A 21679-nucleotide genomic window follows, 5' to 3' on the forward strand; every position below is an offset into this window, starting at 1 on the left:
TTTTGAAAACTGAAAAGAAAAACTCTGTTGCCAATGGCAACCAATTATAGTGAAGTTTTCATTTTATAACAGCACTATGAAAAATGAAAACTGCACTGTGATAGGTTGCTATGGACAAAGACATTTTTTCTATTAGACAGTTTCCACTGAGCTAAATGGCAAGTCATATGCTCAACTGTTGCTCTATTCATACTCCTCCTCACTGTGGTTGTGCAGTAAGGCGCAATGGCGTAACTATAAGGGCCCATTAACACAGCGTTTTTTGCTGGCAAAGTTTTGTGTGGACACCCGTGCAAAAACTTCACCAGGAGAGGCCGTCTAAAGCTGCAGCTGCACCAACAATGAACACTTCCCTTCTAGCCAAGCTATAGCTTTAAACTGCCGCTCTGTGATCTTCACCGCTGCCTTCTATTGAAATGAATGGGGGGCAGAAACCAAAAGGTTGCACGCCAAAAGTCCACGGCAAAAAAAAAAGCTGTTTGAACAGGCCCTAAGGGTCGCAGCAGTCCCAGTTGGAACTAAGCCCACAAGCCAGAAGGGCCCACAGATCCTCTCATCGTATTATTATTTGATTGACCTCCTTTCTGATTTCCTTTGACTTATGGCATACTAAGTACAGTAAATCTGAGACAGGAGTGGAGGAGACAGGAAAAGAAGATTTATGGTGCTGGACATTTCCTACTGTCAGAACCTTTTAATGCCAAAAGTAGCAGTAAAGTAAGTCAGCATACAGGCCAGGAAGGGAAGCTGTGGAGAAATATGCAGACAGGCAGCTGAAAGGGTTAGAGTTTTTTTCATAGCACATACAATGCACTTGATAAGTCGACAGACCCTTTCACTTTTTTCACATTTTGTTATATTGCAGCCTTGTGCTAAAATATATTTTAAAAAAAATCTGGTTTCCCCCTTTATTCTGCACTCAATACCCCATAATGACAAAGTAAAAACAGAACTTTAGAGATTTTTTTAAATTTATTAAAAAGGAAAAAATAAAATTTCGCATGAACATAGCTACAGTATTTAAACCCTTTGCTCTGACACTTGAGACCACAGTTTATTGAGACCATTTCTCTTGATCATCTTTGAAATGTTTCTACACCCTGATTGGAGTCTACCTGTGGTAAATTTAGCTGATTGAACATGATTTGGAAAAACACATTGCTGTCTGTAGAAGGTTTCACAGCTGACAATGCATATCGGAGCAAAAACCTAGCCATGAGGAGGAAAGTACTGCCTGTAGAGATCAGAGACAGGATTGTGTTGAGGCACAGATCTGAAGAAGGGTACAAAAAGATTTCTGCTGCACTGAAACTTCCCAAGAGCTCAGTAATTCTTAAATGGGAGAATAGCCGTTTGGAACAACCAGGATTATTGTTACAGCTGGCAGCCTCACTAAACTAAATATCTGGGGTAGAAAGGCCTTGGTAAGGGAGGTGACCCCAATGTTGCCTGAGCTCCAAAGATCCTGTGTGCAGAAATGAGAAACTTCCATAAGGTCAAGTATCACTGCAACACTCCACCAATCTAGCAGTCTCCAGAAAGAAACCTCTCCTCTCGAAACAACACACAAAAGCCCATCTAAAATAAAAAATAAAAATAAATAAAAAAAAGACTTTAAGGACTCTCAGACTGTGAGAAACAAGATTCTCTGGTCTGATAAAACCAAGATTAAACTTTTTGGCCTCAATTCTAAGCATCATGTCTGGAGGAACCAGGCACTGCTCATCACCTGCCCAATACCATCCCTATAGTGAAGTACGCTGGTGGCAGCATCATGCTGTGGGGGAGTTGTTTTTTTTTTTCACTGGCTGGGACAGGGTGACTTGTCAGCGTTGAGAGAAATCTGTGTGTACCAATGTACAGAGATATTTTTAACGAAAACCTGATCCAAAGTGCTCTGGGCCATGTTTCTCCTTCAAACAAGACAATTACCCTAAGAACACAGCCAAAACAATGAAGGAGTGGCTTAGGGACATCTCTGTGAATGTTCTTGAGTGGCCCAGTCAGACCCCTGACTTGAACCCAATCAAACATGTCAGGAGAGACCTGAAAATGGCTCTCCACTGACAGTCCCCAGGTAGTGACAGAGCTCAAGAGGATCTGTAGATCTGCAGCGAAGAATGGTAGAAAGTCCTCAAAATCCAGGTGCAAACCTTGTGGCATCATACCAAGAACACTGGATGGTGCTTCAACTAAGTACTGAGAAAAGAGTCGGAATACCTATGTCAATGCAAGATTTTTATCATTCTGTTTTCACTTTATCATTATAGGGTATTGAGTGCAGAATGGTGGGGAAATTTTTTTATATTTTTTTATTTTAGCACAAGGCCACAACATAACAAAATGTTAAAAATAACTGAAAAGGTCTGAAGACTTTCTGAAGGCATTGTATATGGACTAAAGTATTTGGGCACCCACACATTACACCTACAGGTGCTTTTATGACATCTCATTCTCAAAGGGGTTTCTGGGCTTTTAATATTGATGACCTATCCTCAGGTGGGGGTCCAACACCCGGCACCTCCGCTGATCAGCTGTATGAGGAGACGGAGCGTGCAATCTGATATTGATAACCTATTCTGAGGATAGGTCATCAATATTAAAAGCCCAGACAACCTATTTAATTCATAGGCAGTAATATGGCTTTCTTTTTATTTTTTATTTTAGTACAGTGAAAGCGAAAGGGTCTGAAGACTTTTCAAACGCACTGTATCTATATGGAAGATACTACGGAGCTGTAGAGGAGAATATACTGTAACCCTACCTCTACTTAGAGTGGTGGTGGTGTGTATGGGTACAACCCAAGTAGAATAAATAGTTAAAAATAGTAGGGCACACCACCATCTGATGTCACATGGATATTTATTATATACTGTTTAGAACATATACTGTAAAATACAATGAAATACAATAAAAATATAAATACTAAAATATAGTCATCAATAAGGTTATTAAATTCGGTTAAACTGTAATCTTATAAGTTAAGGGCTTCAATATAATGTCCTGTAGAATACAGTTTGATCCAATTTTGGTATTTGTATAAAAGTCACTTGTAGCTATATAATTTAACGCTGAGGTAGTGCCACAGGTAAAACGCTGCCCAATTTCAAGACTGATACCGGAGTGGTTTTACTCACTGTTTTAAATATTGCCGGTTTCCATATCACTCGTGGCGTCCCACGTGCAGTGACAGTCTTTTATGGGCTGCGGTGATGAGTAGATAAATGAAGTATGAACTTGCGGGATCCTCGGTGATTGTAAGTTAGCTGAGCCGTCTCAGAGGCCACCTGGAAGTATATGCCTTCTGCCTCGTTTACTCGCAGTGTGCAGGGTTAGCTTTCACCAGGAAACTGAAGACTCAGCATGAAGACGGATATTCAGTTTTTCTTCACAGCAAAGTACAAAATCACCGATCCCTTCTTTAAAGCGCTTGTTAATCTTCAAATCTGTATGTCATGGGATTCGTTACCAATTTGTTATTTGGTAACGAATCCCATGACATACAGATTTGAAGATTAACAAGCGCTTTAAAGAAGGGATCGGTGATTTTGTACTTTGCTGTGAAGAAAAACTGAATATCCGTCTTCATGCTGAGTCTTCAGTTTCCTGGTGAAAGCTAACCCTGCACACTGCGAGTAAACGAGGCAGAAGGCATATACTTCCAGGTGGCCTCTGAGACGGCTCAGCTAACTTACAATCACCGAGGATCCCGCAAGTTCATACTTCATTTATCTACTCATCACCGCAGCCCATAAAAGACTGTCACTGCACGTGGGACGCCACGAGTGATATGGAAACCGGCAATATTTAAAACAGTGAGTAAAACCACTCCGGTATCAGTCTTGAAATTGGGCAGCGTTTTACCTGTGGCACTACCTCAGCGTTAAATTATATAGCTACAAGTGACTTTTATACAAATACCAAAATTGGATCAAACTGTATTCTACAGGACATTATATTGAAGCCCTTAACTTATAAGATTACAGTTTAACCGAATTTAATAACCTTATTGATGACTATATTTTAGTATTTATATTTTTATTGTATTTCATTGTATTTTACAGTATATGTTCTAAACAGTATATAATAAATATCCATGTGACATCAGATGGTGGTGTGCCCTACTATTTTTAACTGTTCTTGACATTTTTTAAAGGATTGGGTGAATCCTTTTGTAGGTGCACCCTTTCATTGCCTGAGCAGTAGGTGAGCCCTCTCTAATTATTTGAATTAACCCAAGTAGAATAAAGTTGGATATTTGTGCACTGACTGACACCAGATAGCAAGTGTATTCATTGAACTGAACAAAAACCACACTGTGGTTTGAAGGCTTCCTTCCTCTGTCAAACACCTTAGGGTAGAGATCCAGCAGCCTGACGCTAGTGTGCAACTAGCCTTAGATGCTGCTGTCACTATTTGGGAAGCAGATGACTACAATCAGAACATATGTAACTGCATTGTAATCCCTGTCTAATAGTGCTACATTGATGGGTCACTTAAGAGACCGAGTGAGGCTGCTAAAAGGGTATGGACGGGCTGCAGCTGCCAGTGGCAAGTGTGAGAAGTTCTGCTGGTGGGGACCAAGCTGAACGTAGATGACTGTATATGACAGGGCTGGCCAACCTGTGGCTCTCCAGCTGTTGTAAAACTACAACTCCCACCATGCTTTGCTGTAGGCTGATACCTGTAGGCAGTCTGGGCATGCTGGGAGTTGTAGTTTTGCAACAGCTGGAGAGCCACAGGTTGGCCATCCCTGGTATATGACATTTACAAAATCTCACGTATATGGTGCAGAAATTTTCCACTTGGAAATTGACCTGTGGTACAGAATTGGAGATATGCAGCATGTCAATTTTTTGTTTGGATTTTCAGTGCAGCTTTCACTCTTTTTAATGCAAAATTTGAGAGCTGAGGCAAATCAATGACAAAATGTAGATTTTGGTGTGGATTTGGTGCGGAAACACAGAAAAAAAAAATGCACGAAAATCTGTGTGGAAGATCCACATAGACTACACCGCCATGTCCGTATACTCGTAATTTTCGTTGTCACGTATTTGCAAACTATTATCACTAAGCTCTCTACATTCTTCTTCTCATCCACACATACATATGTTCCTGACAAATGAATAATAGGTACAAATGTCATCAATACAAAAAAAAAGCAACATAGACATAACAGACGACAGTTTCTGCTCTGAAGCATCCAAATAACTATTTTAGTACATTACAGGGAGAAGTTTTGACAGGGATAAAAACTGAAGGATTAGTAAACCACTTATTTTTTACATCAAAACTTCAAGTGCATTCTACAGAACATATTAAACCCCACCCTGCGATCATTAACATGCTCTAATAGGGTGTAAACACAATGGAATACAAGCTAAAAAGCCATGAACAAGTTATCACAAGACAAGTCCTTAGAATATGGGAATAAAGGAATGCAAGTACAATCAAAAAACAGTTTAGCTATAAAAGCAAAAGTAAAGTACATACCACTTTTCCCTCTTTGCTTTCCTTCTTGTAGGCATATCCTTGGTATTGTGTTGGCGTAATGCTGCCCTCAGCTCTGCTGTCAGTAATGCCAGGAGAGATAGAATAGAAAGGAGGACTGGGGCTCGGTGGGAGGCCAGAATCCGGACTATCCAATAACCCTTCCCGATTCTTGTCCTTCAAACTGTCTTCCATCCCTTGTAAATTCAGATGTCCTACCATGTCTGGCAGAGCCTAGGTCAACTCCCAGGACAACCTGATCCAATTTCTGTTTATTTCTTCCACACACTTGCTTGGCAGATCAGATGCAATTCTGGGATCTTCCCAATGTGCACATGCAGACCACCCTCAGATCAGACCCTAGGTTAAGAATAAATGAATATTAAAAACGGAGATACTATACCAACATCTGTTTATATACATTCGGCATGTCCACATGAGCGTTAAGCCAGTACCCTAACATTGGCAACATGGTAATAAAGTAATTCTGTGACTTTACTCTTCTATAAACTATTCCGTTATCTAATCTGCAACCAAATGATTGTGATCCCACCATGAATGAAATGCTGCTTCTATGAAATAGCATCTAGGGAGAGTTTAAAGTCACAGAAAGTCCCTTATTTGAATTTTATCCCAAAGTGTGACAGATACCACCATGGGAGACTGTGCTTTCAGAGATTATTTGTTAACTGAATACAAAATATACAAGCAGTACATGCTATATATCCTTGCTCTGGTTTCCTAGTATTCGTAAAATCCTTGCATTAACACCAGTGCCAGAAACCCTACAGGGCCTGAAATTGAGGTAGAAGCCCAGAGCTCAAAAGAACAATTTATACATTGTCCTGCTCTACGGTCAAGTATGTCATTTGCAGTTAGGAAATCAGAGAATGCTGATTTAGTGTCTTCTATATGATTTTGCAGCAGAGTTCACAAAGTTGCTTTTCTATAGCAACCATTTTAACTGCTATGGAACCTTCTCTCTTATATTCTTTATAGCTACATTTATACCTGAGAACCTCTGATGTACATGAAGTGTTACATAAAATATAAATGAAGAAACAATGGGGCAGAAGTAAAACAGTGCAAAGTTAGACTAGAACCTGCTCCAGATTGATCGCAGTAGCTGATGTTGGATGATAAATCTGGAAAATCTTTAGACTGTCTAGTAAAACTTTACACCGCCTATTTGTTGACCAAAATGTGCCAATTCTTCGTACATTTTATTTCTGGGGAAGTCAAGTCCTATTCCACAAAGCTACGCCCCATAGCTGGAAAAGTTGCAAAAAGTGTCTAAAATGTTCTACAAAACATAATGAATAAAGTGCAAAGCACGTAAGGCTACTTTCACACCTGCGCTTTCCCTTTCCGCTATTGAGATCCATCATAGGATCTTAATAACAGAGGAAAACGCAGAATGCATTCTGATTTGTTTGGTTGCATCCCCATCGTGGGGTGCGGAGCAAGACGGATCCCTCATGACACACAATATAAGTCAATGGTGCCAGATCCGTTTTCTTAGACACAAAACAAAATGGATCCGTCACCCATTGACTTACAATGGTTTTAGTGATGGATCCGTCTTGGCTATCTTAGAGATAATACAACCAAATCTATTCATAACAGATGCAGACGGTTGTATTATCATGACGGAAGCGTTTTAACTGATTCATAATGGATCCAGCAAAAACGCAGATCTGAAAGTAGCCTATACCAGGTTTTGGCATGAATAGTGCCAGAATTCTGGTGCATTTTGATTAGTAAATCTGCTCAGTAGGTATGGTATCTGGATATATGCGTGAATACAGTATGTCATGTATTCCACTTGACAAATATGCAGTACCCCAGACCTGGGGGCACTAACATTGTATATACTTTGTGTTGTATTGTGTTTTATATTGCATTGTTATGTAATTTTGTATGCATGGCTATATGTTCCAGTAAGGACATGGATGGCAAGGGTTAACCAGGAACAGGTCTAACCACCTCCTCCCCTCTTGCTGGGAGTGGGTTGGTCCTGTTTCCTGCCAGGAAGAGGGAGTTCTTGTGTAACCACAGAGGAATGAGGAGGCACACTACAATGCTCCTGCTCCTAATAGAGGTTCTCCACAGACATCAACTTGATCCTGCCTCAAGAAAACACTTGAGAGACAAGACAGCAGAGTGATCCATGAAATACAGCTTTAGAGACAATGCTGCAAGGTGAGGGACAACAGTTCAGACACCACCACCTACCTAAACCATCGCTATGCCTAATATCAAGCCTATACTACAATGGATACCTATATCCACAATTGTCTGCTTGTGCCAACTTATTGCCATCCAACCAGCCACAATACCTCCTCATCTGCTGCCACAAACTGCCCTTTGAACTTATTACTGCTGGATGTGCCACAAGTTATATTTTGAACTAAGTTAACAGACGTTTACTTCTGGCCTGATTCTTCAAACTACATTTCTACTGCACCAAACTCCTCAGAGCGACGGCCTGAGGGAGTACACCATGACACAACATCTTATCAGGGCCACTACTACTCCCATCTCCTGCACTGGCTCCTCAGGGGCTCGCTATACAAAGCACTAACATTGTTTGCCTATTTAAAACACTGGGGGAGACATTTCAAAACTGGAGCCAATGAAAAGTCTAGTAGTTGCCTATAGCCAATCAGATTGAGCTCTAATCTTTTAGAGAATTTCTGGAAAATGAATGCATCATCCTGACTGCTAAGAGCAACTGTTCTACTTCTCTTTGCTCTAGTAAATCATAACTTTACCAAACATGCAATAACTCCTTAAAATCTTAATAATATGGCCATGAAGGTACAAAAGGTCATGAACTACAGTAAGGAGGCCCTCGGTACAGCATAGTCAAGAAGAGGCCAATGACTAGAATCTTAGAACAACATATGTCATATCCCATCATGGTGTCCCACTCACTCTTTGAATTGACTTGGCATACTGTGTTTTACATGAATCAACCATTGATTGCAGTGTGTAGGCACCATCAGCTTCCTTTCACAAAATTGAATGATATTCATGGGTTGCAACCCCAAACCCCTAGCAATAAGCTGACTGTCTGGGTGGTCATATCTATAAAGGGAGGTTGCTTCAATGGACAACTCCTTTAAAGTTAACCTGTCACCGTGACGATGAAGTGTATTCTGAAGGCAGCATGTTATAGAGAAGGAGAAGCTGATCAGATTGATATATAGTTTTATGGGAAAAGATCCAGTATACGTGGTATTTTGTTCATTTAAATCTCTGCTCATTCTGGGTTTAGGAGTCCTGTGGGCAGTCCTGTCAGTGATTGACATAGAGAGATAGCTGTTATTCACTGATGAGACCACCCACTGGACTCCTTAACCCAGAGTGAGCCGAGGTTTACATGAACAAAGCACAAGGCCATAGCCATTTTTGCGGTCCACAAATTGCGGTTCTGCAAAATACGGATACCGGCCGAGTGTGTTTCGCATTTTGTGGAACGGAAGGTTCTGCCATCTATAGAACAGTCCTATCCTTGTCCGTAAAACGGACAAGAATAGCACATGTCCTATTTTTTTGCGGGGCTGTGGACATATGGATCCAGACAGCAGACGGTGTGCTGTCCGCATCTTTTGTGGCCCCTTTGAAGTGAATGGGGTTGCATCCAAGGCTTGCTTTAAAGGGGTTTTAGGACATATCCATAAATGTCCCCAAATGTTACCCTTTAGGTAATATTTTAAGATGGGGTGATTGGCTGTTGTTCGGGTATAAATTGATATTTTCTCTTTTTGCTTGGTGTCTCACCTTCCAGAGTTTCTGCTGCTTTTGGCTGCTCCCCTCCAGTAAATGACCAGGCCTCCCTTAGATAAGTCTTGTACAGACCTTCTGGTCTATCTCCATAGCAGGTACGGACATAAATGCATGGGACGTATCCCAGGGAGAACTGAACATTTCCTGTAGACAAATCCAAACAAAAAAAAAGAAAAGAAATAGAAATTTTGTACAGTACTGAAATAAAGGTAAACCAGGGCAGTATATAGAAAATATGATAAATGAAGGATTTACAATGGCAGCAAGAACCCTATCTCCAGTCTTGAAATAGCAGAATCAATAACAGAATCCAAGACTTGTTTGCAAATGTGTAGAAAATTATCCTAAAATATCCTAAGGAAGTACTGTAAAAAAAAATTATTAAGCAAAAAACAAAAACAAACTTAGCCTGGAAGATCCATTGGCCCAAACAAGCTTGAAGTGCTGCAAAAAGTATTGGTCAGGAGGCACCATATTAAATCACTGCAATGGGAAACTTTCATTGCTGAACATACCTAGAAATATTACTCCATTAATAATAACCACTGACTTTCCATCAGCCTCTCATCGCACTAAAATACAGGCGCTCAGCGATAACTAACCCTGTTAGTATAGGATGGTTGGTATATATCCATGTCTTCAACTGCTGCAAGTCAGTGTCTGTCCACCGGGGCATGTCAATGAAAAAAATACTCCAGTGTGACCTGCATTACAGAACTGAAGCCAGTGACAATCTTTTTTCATGATTTATGCTAGCTTCAGGTGCAATGGTGGCACAAAATGTATTATACACTTACCGTACAGATCCTGTGCAATAGCCAAGGGGCGATGTAAGGAAGAGAAGTTTGTTTTGATGCCTTTGCCACAATTTGTGCAATGTATTATAATTTTTTTTACATTTTCTATAATATTTAAAAGTAACACAAACCGGAAAAAAAAATCTCTGCTGTCCCTTGGAACTGGTTCCGCAGGTGCTTTATTGCTTTTACCATGAAGCGATCCAGGTGAAGCTACCGTACCATGCCAGCGAGAGGTTAATGCAGTATAATATCTCTAGGACTAGAAACCTGAGCTTGTGCAATGTTAGGGAAGCAGTGTACTGTAAACATAGGTAGACCAAATGGGAATTCCAGCTCGGGATCAATGCCCTCATTCTACTCTGCCTTTACAGTACATCAATTCAAACCATATGAAAAAGAATATCATTGTGTCCATTCCCTTAACCCATACTCTCCCAGAACCGAGCTAGTAATAAGGGATACAGCCTAAAATACCCATACACGTTAGGAGAAAATGAAAACATGCAATGTAGAGGAGAGATTTTGGATGAGAGTAATATTTTACAGTGGTGACCCTAGGCTGATGGCTATAGGGCCACCAGAATGATGAAGAATGTCTGAAATATTCATGTACACCTGGATGCATGGCCATCTCTGCATGGAGAAAAGGGGACCTGACCACAGGTTTAGGATATGTCCTCACAGTGTTTTAGTGGAAAGCCCCCTCCTGTAGATGGTTCCCTATATACCTGATAATCAATGTAACAGGCAGTGACTACTAATAAATCACTGGAATGCATTTAACCCCTACCTGTGTGAATGAAAGTCAATGCAATGTAACCCCTGCCCTGCCATACACTTTCCATGTAATGGAGGAATAAACTTCACTACTGTAGGACTATAGACCCCCTAGTTACCGGTCTTGGTGATTTTACATAGGACTGCAGAACACAGTTATCCCAATTCACTGAGCATGCAGCTCCAGAGAGTTAAAGGACACACTGAGCTCTGCTAAATCAATAGACAGGCTACTATACAGAGCAGAGAGCGGGACGTATGCCTGGCACAGACAGCAGGGCACTGAGAGGGGGTACAGGGCACTTACCGGGCTCCAGCTGCTGCCAGGAGGGGAGAGCAGATCCTTCCAGGGACGTGCAGCCTGCTAGAAGCTGAGAGCTGGAGGCGAGTGCTCCCTGGAGCTGCTGCTCTCAGATCTGGAGGGAGTCCAGCCCTTCCACTACAAGGCTGCTGCTGTGCTGAGGGAGGGGCAGCACAGCTGATCTGCAAATGTCAAAGTGCCCTGTGCTGAAGGCAGGCGGCCACCAGTCTACCTACACGGGGTGATCAGTCCTCAGTGTGCCCCATATCATGTCACTGCGATACAGCACTTGTGTCCCTGTGAAGTGCATCGTCTTCTTTTCACCTTCCTACCACAGGCTGGTGTTCTGTGAGGTGCACATCTTAGTATGTAGATGGTCAGTATTTGTAAAGGGAAGTCCTGGATCTAGAAGAGGTGCACATATTGCCATTCTACTTTTTCTTTGTAGCTTTCACTCCTGGTTTTGGGTTACAAATACTGATGCAAAATACAGGTCTAAATACTGTGAAAGTGGCCTAAAGTAATCTACTCTTTCCTCATCGCTGTATAAAAGTAATCTACTCTTTCCTCTCAACGCTGTATAAAAGTAATCTACTCTTGCCTGTTGACGCTGTATAAAAGTAATCTACTCTTTCCTCTCAACGCTGAATAAAAGTAATCTACTCTTTCCTCATCGCTGTATAAAAGTAATCTACTCTTTCCTCTCAACGCTGTATAAAAGTAATCTACTCTTACCACAGAAGACCGGACAATATAGTAAGGAGATCTCCCTACAGCTGTACCTTGGAACTGACACATATGGGGTAAGACTGTTCCGGTTTTATACTATAGACAACTACATTTCCAGGACTTAAGTGAACTTATCACCCCAGGACTGCAATATAGGATATATAAGTGAATCTATCACCCCAAGATTATAACACAGGATATATGACTCCTACATGCAGACTGATCATCTGCAGAAGTAGGACTTTAGTCATATAAGGACTTTTATCTACTCTATTCTATTTTATTCTATTTTATTTATTTCAAGCATTTTAACCATTTGATATACTCTGCCATAATAGGAAGGACTACAGTGTTCCTGACACAATCTGAGAAATTTGTATTGTTGTGATTAAGTTTTTACTCCTCCACATCCTTGAAAAGTATTTATTGTATCTTTGATATATTGATAATTTTACAGAAGGGTATATACATATTTTTAGAAACAATAAAGAAACGTGATATACCTTACTATAACTGTTGCCCTCTCTATATATACAGACATCTGAGTGCCCTCCATCCTCTACATATTATCTTTCCTCTCATTGCTGTATAAAAGTAATCTACTCTTTCCTCATCGCTGTATAAAAGTAATCTACTCTTTCCTCTCAACGCTGTATAAAAGTAATCTACTCTTTACTCTCAACGCTGTATAAAAGTAATCTACTCTTTCCTCTCATCGCTGTATAAAAGTAATCTACTCTTGCCTGTTGACGCTGTATAAAAGTAATCTACTCTTTCCTCTCATCGCTGTATAAAAGTAATCTACTCTTTCCTCTCAACGCTGTATAAAAGTAATCTACTCTTTCCTCTCAACGCTGTATAAAAGTAATCTACTCTTTCCTCTCAACGCTGTATAAAAGTAATCTACTCTTTCCTCTCAACGCTGTATAAAAGTAATCTACTCTTTCCTCTCAACGCTGTATAAAAGTAATCTACTCTTTCCTGTTGACTCTGTATAAAAGTAATCTACTCTTTCCTCTCAACGCTGTATAAAAGTCATCTACTCTTTCCTCATCGCTGTATAAAAGTAATCTACTCTTTCATCTCAACGCTGTATAAAAGTAATCTACTCTTTCCTGTTGACGCTATATAAAAGTAATCTACTCTTTCCTCTCAACTCTGTATAAAAGTAATCTACTCTTGCTTGTTGACGGTGTATAAAAGAAATCTACTCTTTCCTCTCAACGCTGTATAAAAGTAATCTGCTCTTTCCTCATCGCTGTATAAAAGTAATCTACTCTTTTCTCTCAACGCTGTATAAGAGTAATCTACTCTTGCCTGTTGACGCTGTATAAAAGTAATCTACTCTTTCCTCTCAACGCTGAATAAAAGTAATCTACTCTTTCCTCATCGCTGTATAAAAGTAATCTACTCTTTCCTCTCAACGCTGTATAAAAGTAATCTACTCTTTCCTCTCATTGCTGTATAAAAGTAATCTACTCTTTCCTCATCGCTGTATAAAAGTAATCTACTCTTTCCTCTCAACGCTGTATAAAAGTAATCTACTCTTTACTCTCAACGCTGTATAAAAGTAATCTACTCTTTCCTCTCATCGCTGTATAAAAGTAATCTACTCTTGCCTGTTGACGCTGTATAAAAGTAATCTACTCTTTCCTCTCATCGCTGTATAAAAGTAATCTACTCTTTTCTCTCAACGCTGTATAAAAGTAATCTACTCTTTCCTCTCAACGCTGTATAAAAGTAATCTACTCTTTCCTCTCAACGCTGTATAAAAGTAATCTACTCTTTCCTCTCAACGCTGTATAAAAGTAATCTACTCTTTCCTCTCAACGCTGTATAAAAGTAATCTACTCTTTCCTGTTGACTCTGTATAAAAGTAATCTACTCTTTCCTCTCAACGCTGTATAAAAGTCATCTACTCTTTCCTCATCGCTGTATAAAAGTAATCTACTCTTTCATCTCAACGCTGTATAAAAGTAATCTACTCTTTCCTGTTGACGCTATATAAAAGTAATCTACTCTTTCCTCTCAACTCTGTATAAAAGTAATCTACTCTTGCTTGTTGACGGTGTATAAAAGAAATCTACTCTTTCCTCTCAACGCTGTATAAAAGTAATCTGCTCTTTCCTCATCGCTGTATAAAAGTAATCTACTCTTTTCTCTCAACGCTGTATAAGAGTAATCTACTCTTTCCTGTTGATGCTGTATAAAAGTAATCTACTCTTGCAGGGCCAGCGCTACCATAGAGGCAAGGTGGGCAATTGCCCCCGGGCCCCCGGGCCCCCGACTCCTTATTGAATATTTCTATTGTCAATTTGTGTGCCTGTGTCTGGAGAGATGCTGCGCCGCCGCAGTAATGTAATTAATAAATTAAAACTAACTGGGCTGGTCCGGAGTCTGGAATCAAGTGGAGGGGCCCCCCCTGCCGGGCGCCGGGGGCCGCTGACTCACCTGACTGTGCCTGCGCTGCGCTGCCGCTGCTTGCCTCTTTAAGAGATTCGAGACTGGAGCAGCGGCATGCACGGCACAGGCAGGCACGTCTAGCGTCTGGCTGACGTACGTTGCCATAGGCTCCGCCCCCCGCCCTGGATTAAACTTAAGGAGGCAAGGAGCAAGCAGCAATTAAGCAACAAGCAAGCAAGCGCCATTGGCATTTGGCAGCCAGCCAGCCACAGCCCAGAGCCCAGTCTGACTCTGCCAGCAGCGCCAGGGAAGGCCCACAGTCAGAAGGCAGCCAGCCCACAGCCAAGTTCCAACCTTCCACTGACTGTCTGGTAGGTTCATAATTCATTGGTTATATTGTTTTGTTGTTAATTAAACTAGATTGGATCCATGATCCATCCATCCATACCATTCCCAGTGTTTCCCACTCAATGACTTACTTAGTCCGGCAACATCTCACCCGTCCGGGCCGTCCCAGTGTACTACTAGCCCGCCCTGTGAGCTGCAGCCCTGGTTCTGTTTGTGTTTGGAGTCAGTTGGACTGGAGAAATGTGCATTTGGGGGGGGGGGCAGTTACTGGTACTACCAGTAACTCAGTAACTGCCCCCCCCCCAAATGCACATTTCTCCAGTCCAACTGTCCAAACAGAACCAGGGCGGGCTAGTATACTGGCACTGGGATGGGTGAGATGGTGCCTGGGATGGATCCGACCCAGTTTAATTAATCAACCAACCTACCAGTAACTGGCCCCCTCACACCCCCTAAATGCACATTTCTCCAGTCCAACTGTCCAAACAGAACCAGGGCGGGCTAGTATACTGGCACTGGGACGGGTGAGATGGTGCCTGGGATGGATCCGACCCAGTTTAATCAACCAACCTACCAGTAACTGGTTGGTTGATTAAAATGGATTGGGATCCATCCCAGGCACCATCTCACCCATCCCAGTGGGGGGGGGGGGCCCTTATTGTTTTCCGCCCCAGGGCCCCATTTCACCTAGAACCGGCCCTGTACTCTTGCCTCTCAACGCTGTATAAAAGTAATCTACTCTTTCCTCTCAAGCCTGTATAAAAGTAATCTACTCTTGCCTCTCAACGCTGTATAAAAGTAATCTACTCTTTCCTCTCAACGCTTTATAAAAGTAATCTACTCTTGCCTGTTGACGCTGTATAAAAGTCATCTACTTTTTCCTGTTGACACTGTATAAAAGTAATCTACTCTTTCCTCTTATCGCTGTATAAAAGTAATCTACTCTTTCCTCTCAACACTGTATAAAAGTACAAACGCAAAAACACAAAATGCAATCGCACACTGCAACCAGCACTCTGCCCTGCCTTTATGCTGGATGTTGAATAAGGCATTGGTGTACATTTTGGCCATCCAGGAATGCAAGTACCAACATGCATGCTGATCCCACTATATACTTCTCCTGGAGCCTAATGGCTACTGGTAGGTGCTATATAAGCAGACTCAGTTTTATACTGACTTTAAAACCAGCCTCCAGGGCATACTAACTGGTTAGGTGTGCATGACTGCTTGGAGGTGTGCATGACTGCTTGGAGATCGCCACGCCTCCAATATATACTATAAAGAAAAAATATGGGGGATTCAGCCCGCACAACCCCTAGCAGGTGCAGATTGCTATGGCGAAATACAGATACAAACGCAAAAACACAAAATGCAATCGCACACTGCAACCAGCACTCTGCCCTGCCTTTATGCTGGATGTCCAAGCAGTCATGCACACCTCCAAGCAGTCATGCACACCTAACCAGTTAGTGTGCCCTGGAGGCTGGTTTTAAAGTCAGTATAAAACTGAGTCTGCTTATATAGCACCTACCAGTAGCCATTAGGCTCCAGGAGAAGTATATAGTGGGCTCAGCATGCATGTTGGTACTTGCATCCCTGGATCCGATGAAAGCTGTAATGGCACCGGACGGGGTTAAAAGCAGAGTGTGCTTGGCGTGCATGCTGTACCTGCACTCCCTGGACTTTGTGTGGCTGTCATGGCCCATAAAAGGTAGGAACTAGTGTTAGGGACCACTCATTAAGGCGACCTTGATGTGGTGAGTGGCTTATTACGCTTTGGCCAAAATGTACACCAATGCCTTATTCAACATCCAGCATAGAGGCAGGGCAGAGTGCTGGTTGCAGTGTCCGATTGCATTTTGTGTTTTTGCGTTTGTATCTGTATTTCGCCATAGCAATCTGCACCTGCTAGGGGTTGTGCGGGCTGAATCCCCCATATTTTTTCTTTACTGTATAAAAGTAATCTACTCTTTCCTTTCATCGCTGTATAAAAGTAATTTACTCTTGCCTGTTGACGCTGTAAAAAAGTAATCTACTCTTGCCTGTTGACGCTATAAAAGTAATCTACTCTTGCCTGTTGATGCTGTATAAAAGTAATCTACTCTTTCCTCTCAACGCTGTATAAAAGTAATCTACTCTTGCCTCTCAACGCTGTATAAAAGTAATCTACTTTTGCCTGGACACTGTATAAAAGTAATCTTTGCTTGCTTTGACGCTGTATAAAAGTAATCTACTCTTGAATTTTGACACTGTATAAAAGAAATCTACTCTTGCTTCTCAACTCTGTATAAAAGTAATCTTCTCTTGCCTTTCAATGCTGTATAAAAGTAATCTTCGCTTGCCTTAATGCTGTATAAAAGTAATCTACTCTTGCCTCTCGACGCTGTATAAAACAAATCCACTCTTGCCTGTTGATGCTGTATAAAAGTTACTTTCACTTGCCTCGCCGCTGTATAAAAGTAACCTACTCTTACCTCTCAACTCTGTATAAAAGTAATCTACTCTTGCCTCTTGACGCTGTATGAAAGTAATCTACTCTTGCCTCTCGACGCTGTATAAAAGTAATCCACTCTTGCCTGTTGACGCTGTATAAAAGTTACTTTCGCTTGCCTTGCTGCTGTATAAAAGTAATCTACTCTTGCCTTTGAACTCTGTATAAAATTAATCTACTCTTGCCTCTTGACGCTGTATGAAAGTAATCTTCTCTTGCCTCTCGACGCTGTATAAAAGTAATCTTCGCTTGCCTCAATGCTGTATAAAAGTAATCTATTCTTGCCTCTCAACGCTGTATCAAAGTAATCTACTCTTGCCTCTCATTGCTTATTAAAAGTAATCTCTAGTGTTGATCAAGCACCAAAGTGCTTGGGTGCTCTGGTGCTCGAGTAGAACACTTTGGGATGCTCTGGTGCTCTACAGAGCACCCGAGCACAATGGAAGTCAATGGGAGAACCAGAGCATTAAACAGGCACCCCCGGCTCTGAAGAGGGGAGGGTGTCTGGTTCACAGGAAAAGGTGAGAAATTGATGGGAACAGCATGGGGAGGATGTCTAGATGCATCTTGGACTCCCAGGTCACTGCTGGGAACGATGTTGTCCGAGTAGTACGCCACTTTTACAGACCGACAATAATACGCACAAAACTGAAGATAAAATCGATTTTAGAGGGAAAAATTGTTAGGAAACATTCTTTCCTGTATATTTACTTGTATATAAAGTGCAAGTGCTGCCAAAAATTATAAGGAAGAGGCACTCCGATACAACCTGTATACCACATAAAGGAGGGCCTCATTCACATTGTGGTACAATTGTTCAGGTAGTGGGACTCCTACACTCATAAAGCCTATGCACTAAGTCAAAGGGCTGCCAAAAATTACAAGGAAGAGGCACTCCGATACAACCTGTATACCACATAAAGGAGGGCATCATTCATATTGTGGTACAATTGTTCAGGTAGTGGGACTCCTACACTCATAAAGCCTATGTACTAAATGAAAGGGCTGCCAAAAATTACAAAGAATCGGCACTCCAATACACCCTTTATTACACATAAAGGAGGGCATCATACACAGCCTTGAAAAATTATGATTGATGGCCTGCTGGCGACCCTCAAAAACATTAGGGGTGAGGGTCTGCTCCTGATCTGACCATCTAAAACATCAGGGGCGAGAGTCTGCTGCTGAGATGACCCACTAAAACATTAGCAAGGGCAGCCTAATAAGCATGTTGATATGATGGAGGAGGAGGAGGAGAAGGACGAGAAAAGGAAGATTGAACAATATACCCTTTTTTGTGGTGGAAGGGGTGCATGGGAATACAGTGTATTCAATACACCATAAAAGCCATATTTAAAGTGCCTTTATGTTCAGCCACTTTCCTCTGGTGGAGTAGAGAAGTCAGGGGAAATCCAGGCCTTGTTCATTTTGATAAGGCCCAACCTTTTTCAGGGTACTTTCACACTAGCGTTTTTGTTTTTCGGTATTGAGTTCCGTCATAGGAGCTCAATACCGGAAAAAAACTGAGTTTTATCCTAATGCATTCTGAATGGAGAGCATTCGGTTCAGGAGGCATCAGTTCAGTCCCTCTTACGTTTTTTATATGGAGAAAATACCCCAGGATGCTGCAGTTTCATCTCCGGCCAAAAATACTGATCACTTGCTGGCATGCTGGACCCGCAGACTCCTCCCTCCTCCCATTGCAAGCATGGTTACATGCTGGAGGTAACTGGTGAGCTGTTTGTGAGTCGGCCTCATGCTCCTGTAATTTTCCCACTGGCTCCTGGTATCGCCCATACGGCTCAGGTAGGAGAGTGTTAGGTCCCGGGCTACTTGAGAAACCTTGACGTGGTGCCCGAGCTTAGACATGTTCTACACCGTAGGACATGTTGACTAATCTCTCAATTTTAAAATCAGTTTGAGGGTTTAGTGAGACTGCAGAGTGCACCTGTATTTGTTATTGTTTTGTTATATTGTTATATTGATTATGACATCCGCACTTGTTACCTTGTGTGAGATGTCTATTGTGGTACTTGTGGTTCGCCGCGGGCATCCTCCACCGTATGCATTTTGCTGGGGATCGCCATTAGCAACGGGCCACAAGTGCAGGATTTGCTCCCCTGTATATATGCACGACTGCATGTGGGTTTGAGCACCTCCTGCTAATGCCACCTTGTCTTTTTGGTTTGTATAATGCTGGACCCGACATTAATTTACATTGAAATGTATTAGTACCGGATCCGGCATTAAGTGTTTCGGCAAAACTGATCCAGTTTTCCCATCTGAGCATGCGAAGACCTTTCAAAATGCAAAAAAATAAAATACCGGATCTTTTTTTCCGGATAACACCGGAAAGACGTATCCGGTATTTCAATCTATTTGTCAGACGAATCCCATCAGTTTGCATCCAGCGATGGAACTGCCTGCCGAAATCCTCTGCCGCAAGTGTGAAAGTACCCTCAGTTGACAGGCGGATGCGCTTATCAGTTATTATGCCACCGGCAGCACTAAATACCCGCTTTGACTGGCGGCAGGGCAGGCCAGCACCTCCAAGGTGTAGAGCGCCAATTTGTGCCATGTGTCCAGCTTGGACACCCAATAGTTGTAAGGCACAGAGGGATCACTGAGGACGCTGACACGGTCTGCTATGTACTCCTTCACCATCTTCCAAAACTTTTCCCTTCTTGTGACACTAGGCCACGCATCAGGGTGAGGGTGCTTGTGGGGTGTCATGAAACTGTCCCAGGCCTTGGAGAGTGTTGCCCTGCTGTGTGTTCCCTTGTCTCCCCTCCTTGGTTGCCCAAGGAACTACGTACTCTGCCACCAGCGTAGTCAGCTGGAAGTTTTTGGAGCATTTTTTCCACAAGGACCTTCTGGTATTGCACCATTTTGCTAGTCCTCTCAACCACAGAAATGAGAGATGAGAAGTTATCTTTGTAGCGGGGGTCGAGAAGGGTGAACAACAAGTAATCAGTGTTGGCCAAAATGCGTATAACGCAAGGGTCACGGGAAAGGCAGCCTAACATGAAGTAAACCCTGCCTAAAAAAAAACAACTATTCCTGTCCCTACACTATCTCTCCCTTCTGCTCTCCCTGACTAAGACTGAGCCGAACCACGTGTCATCGGGTGCTATATAGCACCCGATGACGCATTCCGGCCAGCCAATCACTGTAATGCCAGTAACCAACTTGGCTACGGCATTACAGTGAGTGCCAGTACTTCACTGCATGTTTATTGGCTGCGTAGCATGCTCGAGACTAGTAATCTCCTCTTGCCTCTCAAAGCTGTATAAAAGTAATCTACTCTTGCCTGTCAACACTGTATAAAAGTAATCTACTTTTGTCTCGATGCTGTATAAAAGTAATGTGCTCTTGCCTTTGAACGCTGTATGAAAGTTATCTCCTCTTGCCTCTTAAAGCTATATAGCAGTAATCTCCTCTTGCCTCTTGACACTACTCTTACTTTCCCACGCTGTATAAAAGTTATCTACTCTTTCTTCTCGACACTGTATAAAGTAATCTACTTTTGCTTCTCAACGCTGTATAAAAGCAAATAGCGGTCTGTAATCAGGGCCGGTGCAAGGATTTTTGCCGCCCTAGGCAAGATAAAAATTGCCGCCCCCCCCTTATCAGATGATCTGCCCATATGATGACATCACATATGTTCCACCCCTTTCTCAGCATTTCAATTAAAAGAGAGTTATATGTTGCAATAAAGCCCCCTATTAAGAATGGTGGAGAATAACTACCATAACTTAAGCAATAGCTAAAGAAACAAGCCTGGGGTGAAAAACAATAAGCCCCCCCCCCCCATGACACTTGATGACTTTTACAGAAGAAACTGTATATTGAGTGGCACAGTGTAGGCTATTTGTGTATAACATAAACATATTTCATATGAAAACTTACAATTACTTGGCTTGACCCTTGGGGATCTCGGACACCACTTCTACACTTTGGCCGGGGGCTCGGCGATGCTGATATTGTGTTTTATCCTAATGAGAAAGATTTTATAATAAGGATTTGGAGAAGGGGCAGATGGATAGCAGAGCAGGGAGAGGCTGGTGCTGCTACTAGGGGGTCATACCATGGGGGAGTAATAAAGCCCACCATAATGCCCCCCCCCCCCAGTAGAAATAATTATCCTTATAATGTGACAGTGCAAAAATTCCCCCATTGTAATGCCACCAGTTGAGCTAATGTCCCCATAGTGCCCCATAATGTGCCAGTATAAAATACCCCTATATAGTGCCCCCAGTAAAGGCCCCCATAGTGCTCCTCTCCCCCCTTCCTCCTAGTGCCCCCCATAATCTACCAGTATAAAATGCCCCATATATAGTGCCCCAGTAGATGCCCTCAGTGTCCCCCATAATTTGTAAGTATAAAATACCCCTTCTCAGTGCCCCCGTAGATGACCCCATAGTACTCCTCTCCCACCTTCCCCATAGTACCCACCATAATGTGTCCCAGTATAAAATGCCCCTATACAGAGCCCCCATATAAAATAGCCGTTCTTTGTGGCCTCCGTAGATGCCCCTATAGTGCCCA

The 21679-nt window shown here is 42.2% G+C and overlaps 1 protein-coding gene across 1 annotated transcript in view; it reads right to left on the reverse strand.

The window, feature by feature from the left end:
- Nucleotides 1-11285, reverse strand: part of RFLNA (refilin A) — a 55074-nt gene extending 43789 nt beyond the window's left edge. Inside the window, exons 1-2 of the mRNA XM_044290185.1 lie at nt 11167-11285; nt 5494-5850 (exon numbers count right to left, since the gene is read on the reverse strand). Of these exons, the coding sequence (XP_044146120.1) occupies nt 5494-5712 (219 nt within the window). The 5' untranslated portion in view covers nt 5713-5850; nt 11167-11285. The remainder of the gene's footprint in view (nt 1-5493; nt 5851-11166) is intronic.
- Nucleotides 11286-21679: the final 10394 nt, after the last annotated feature.

Source organism: Bufo gargarizans, chromosome 1 (assembly GCF_014858855.1).
Source record: "Bufo gargarizans isolate SCDJY-AF-19 chromosome 1, ASM1485885v1, whole genome shotgun sequence".
Lineage (NCBI taxonomy): Eukaryota > Metazoa > Chordata > Amphibia > Anura > Bufonidae > Bufo > Bufo gargarizans.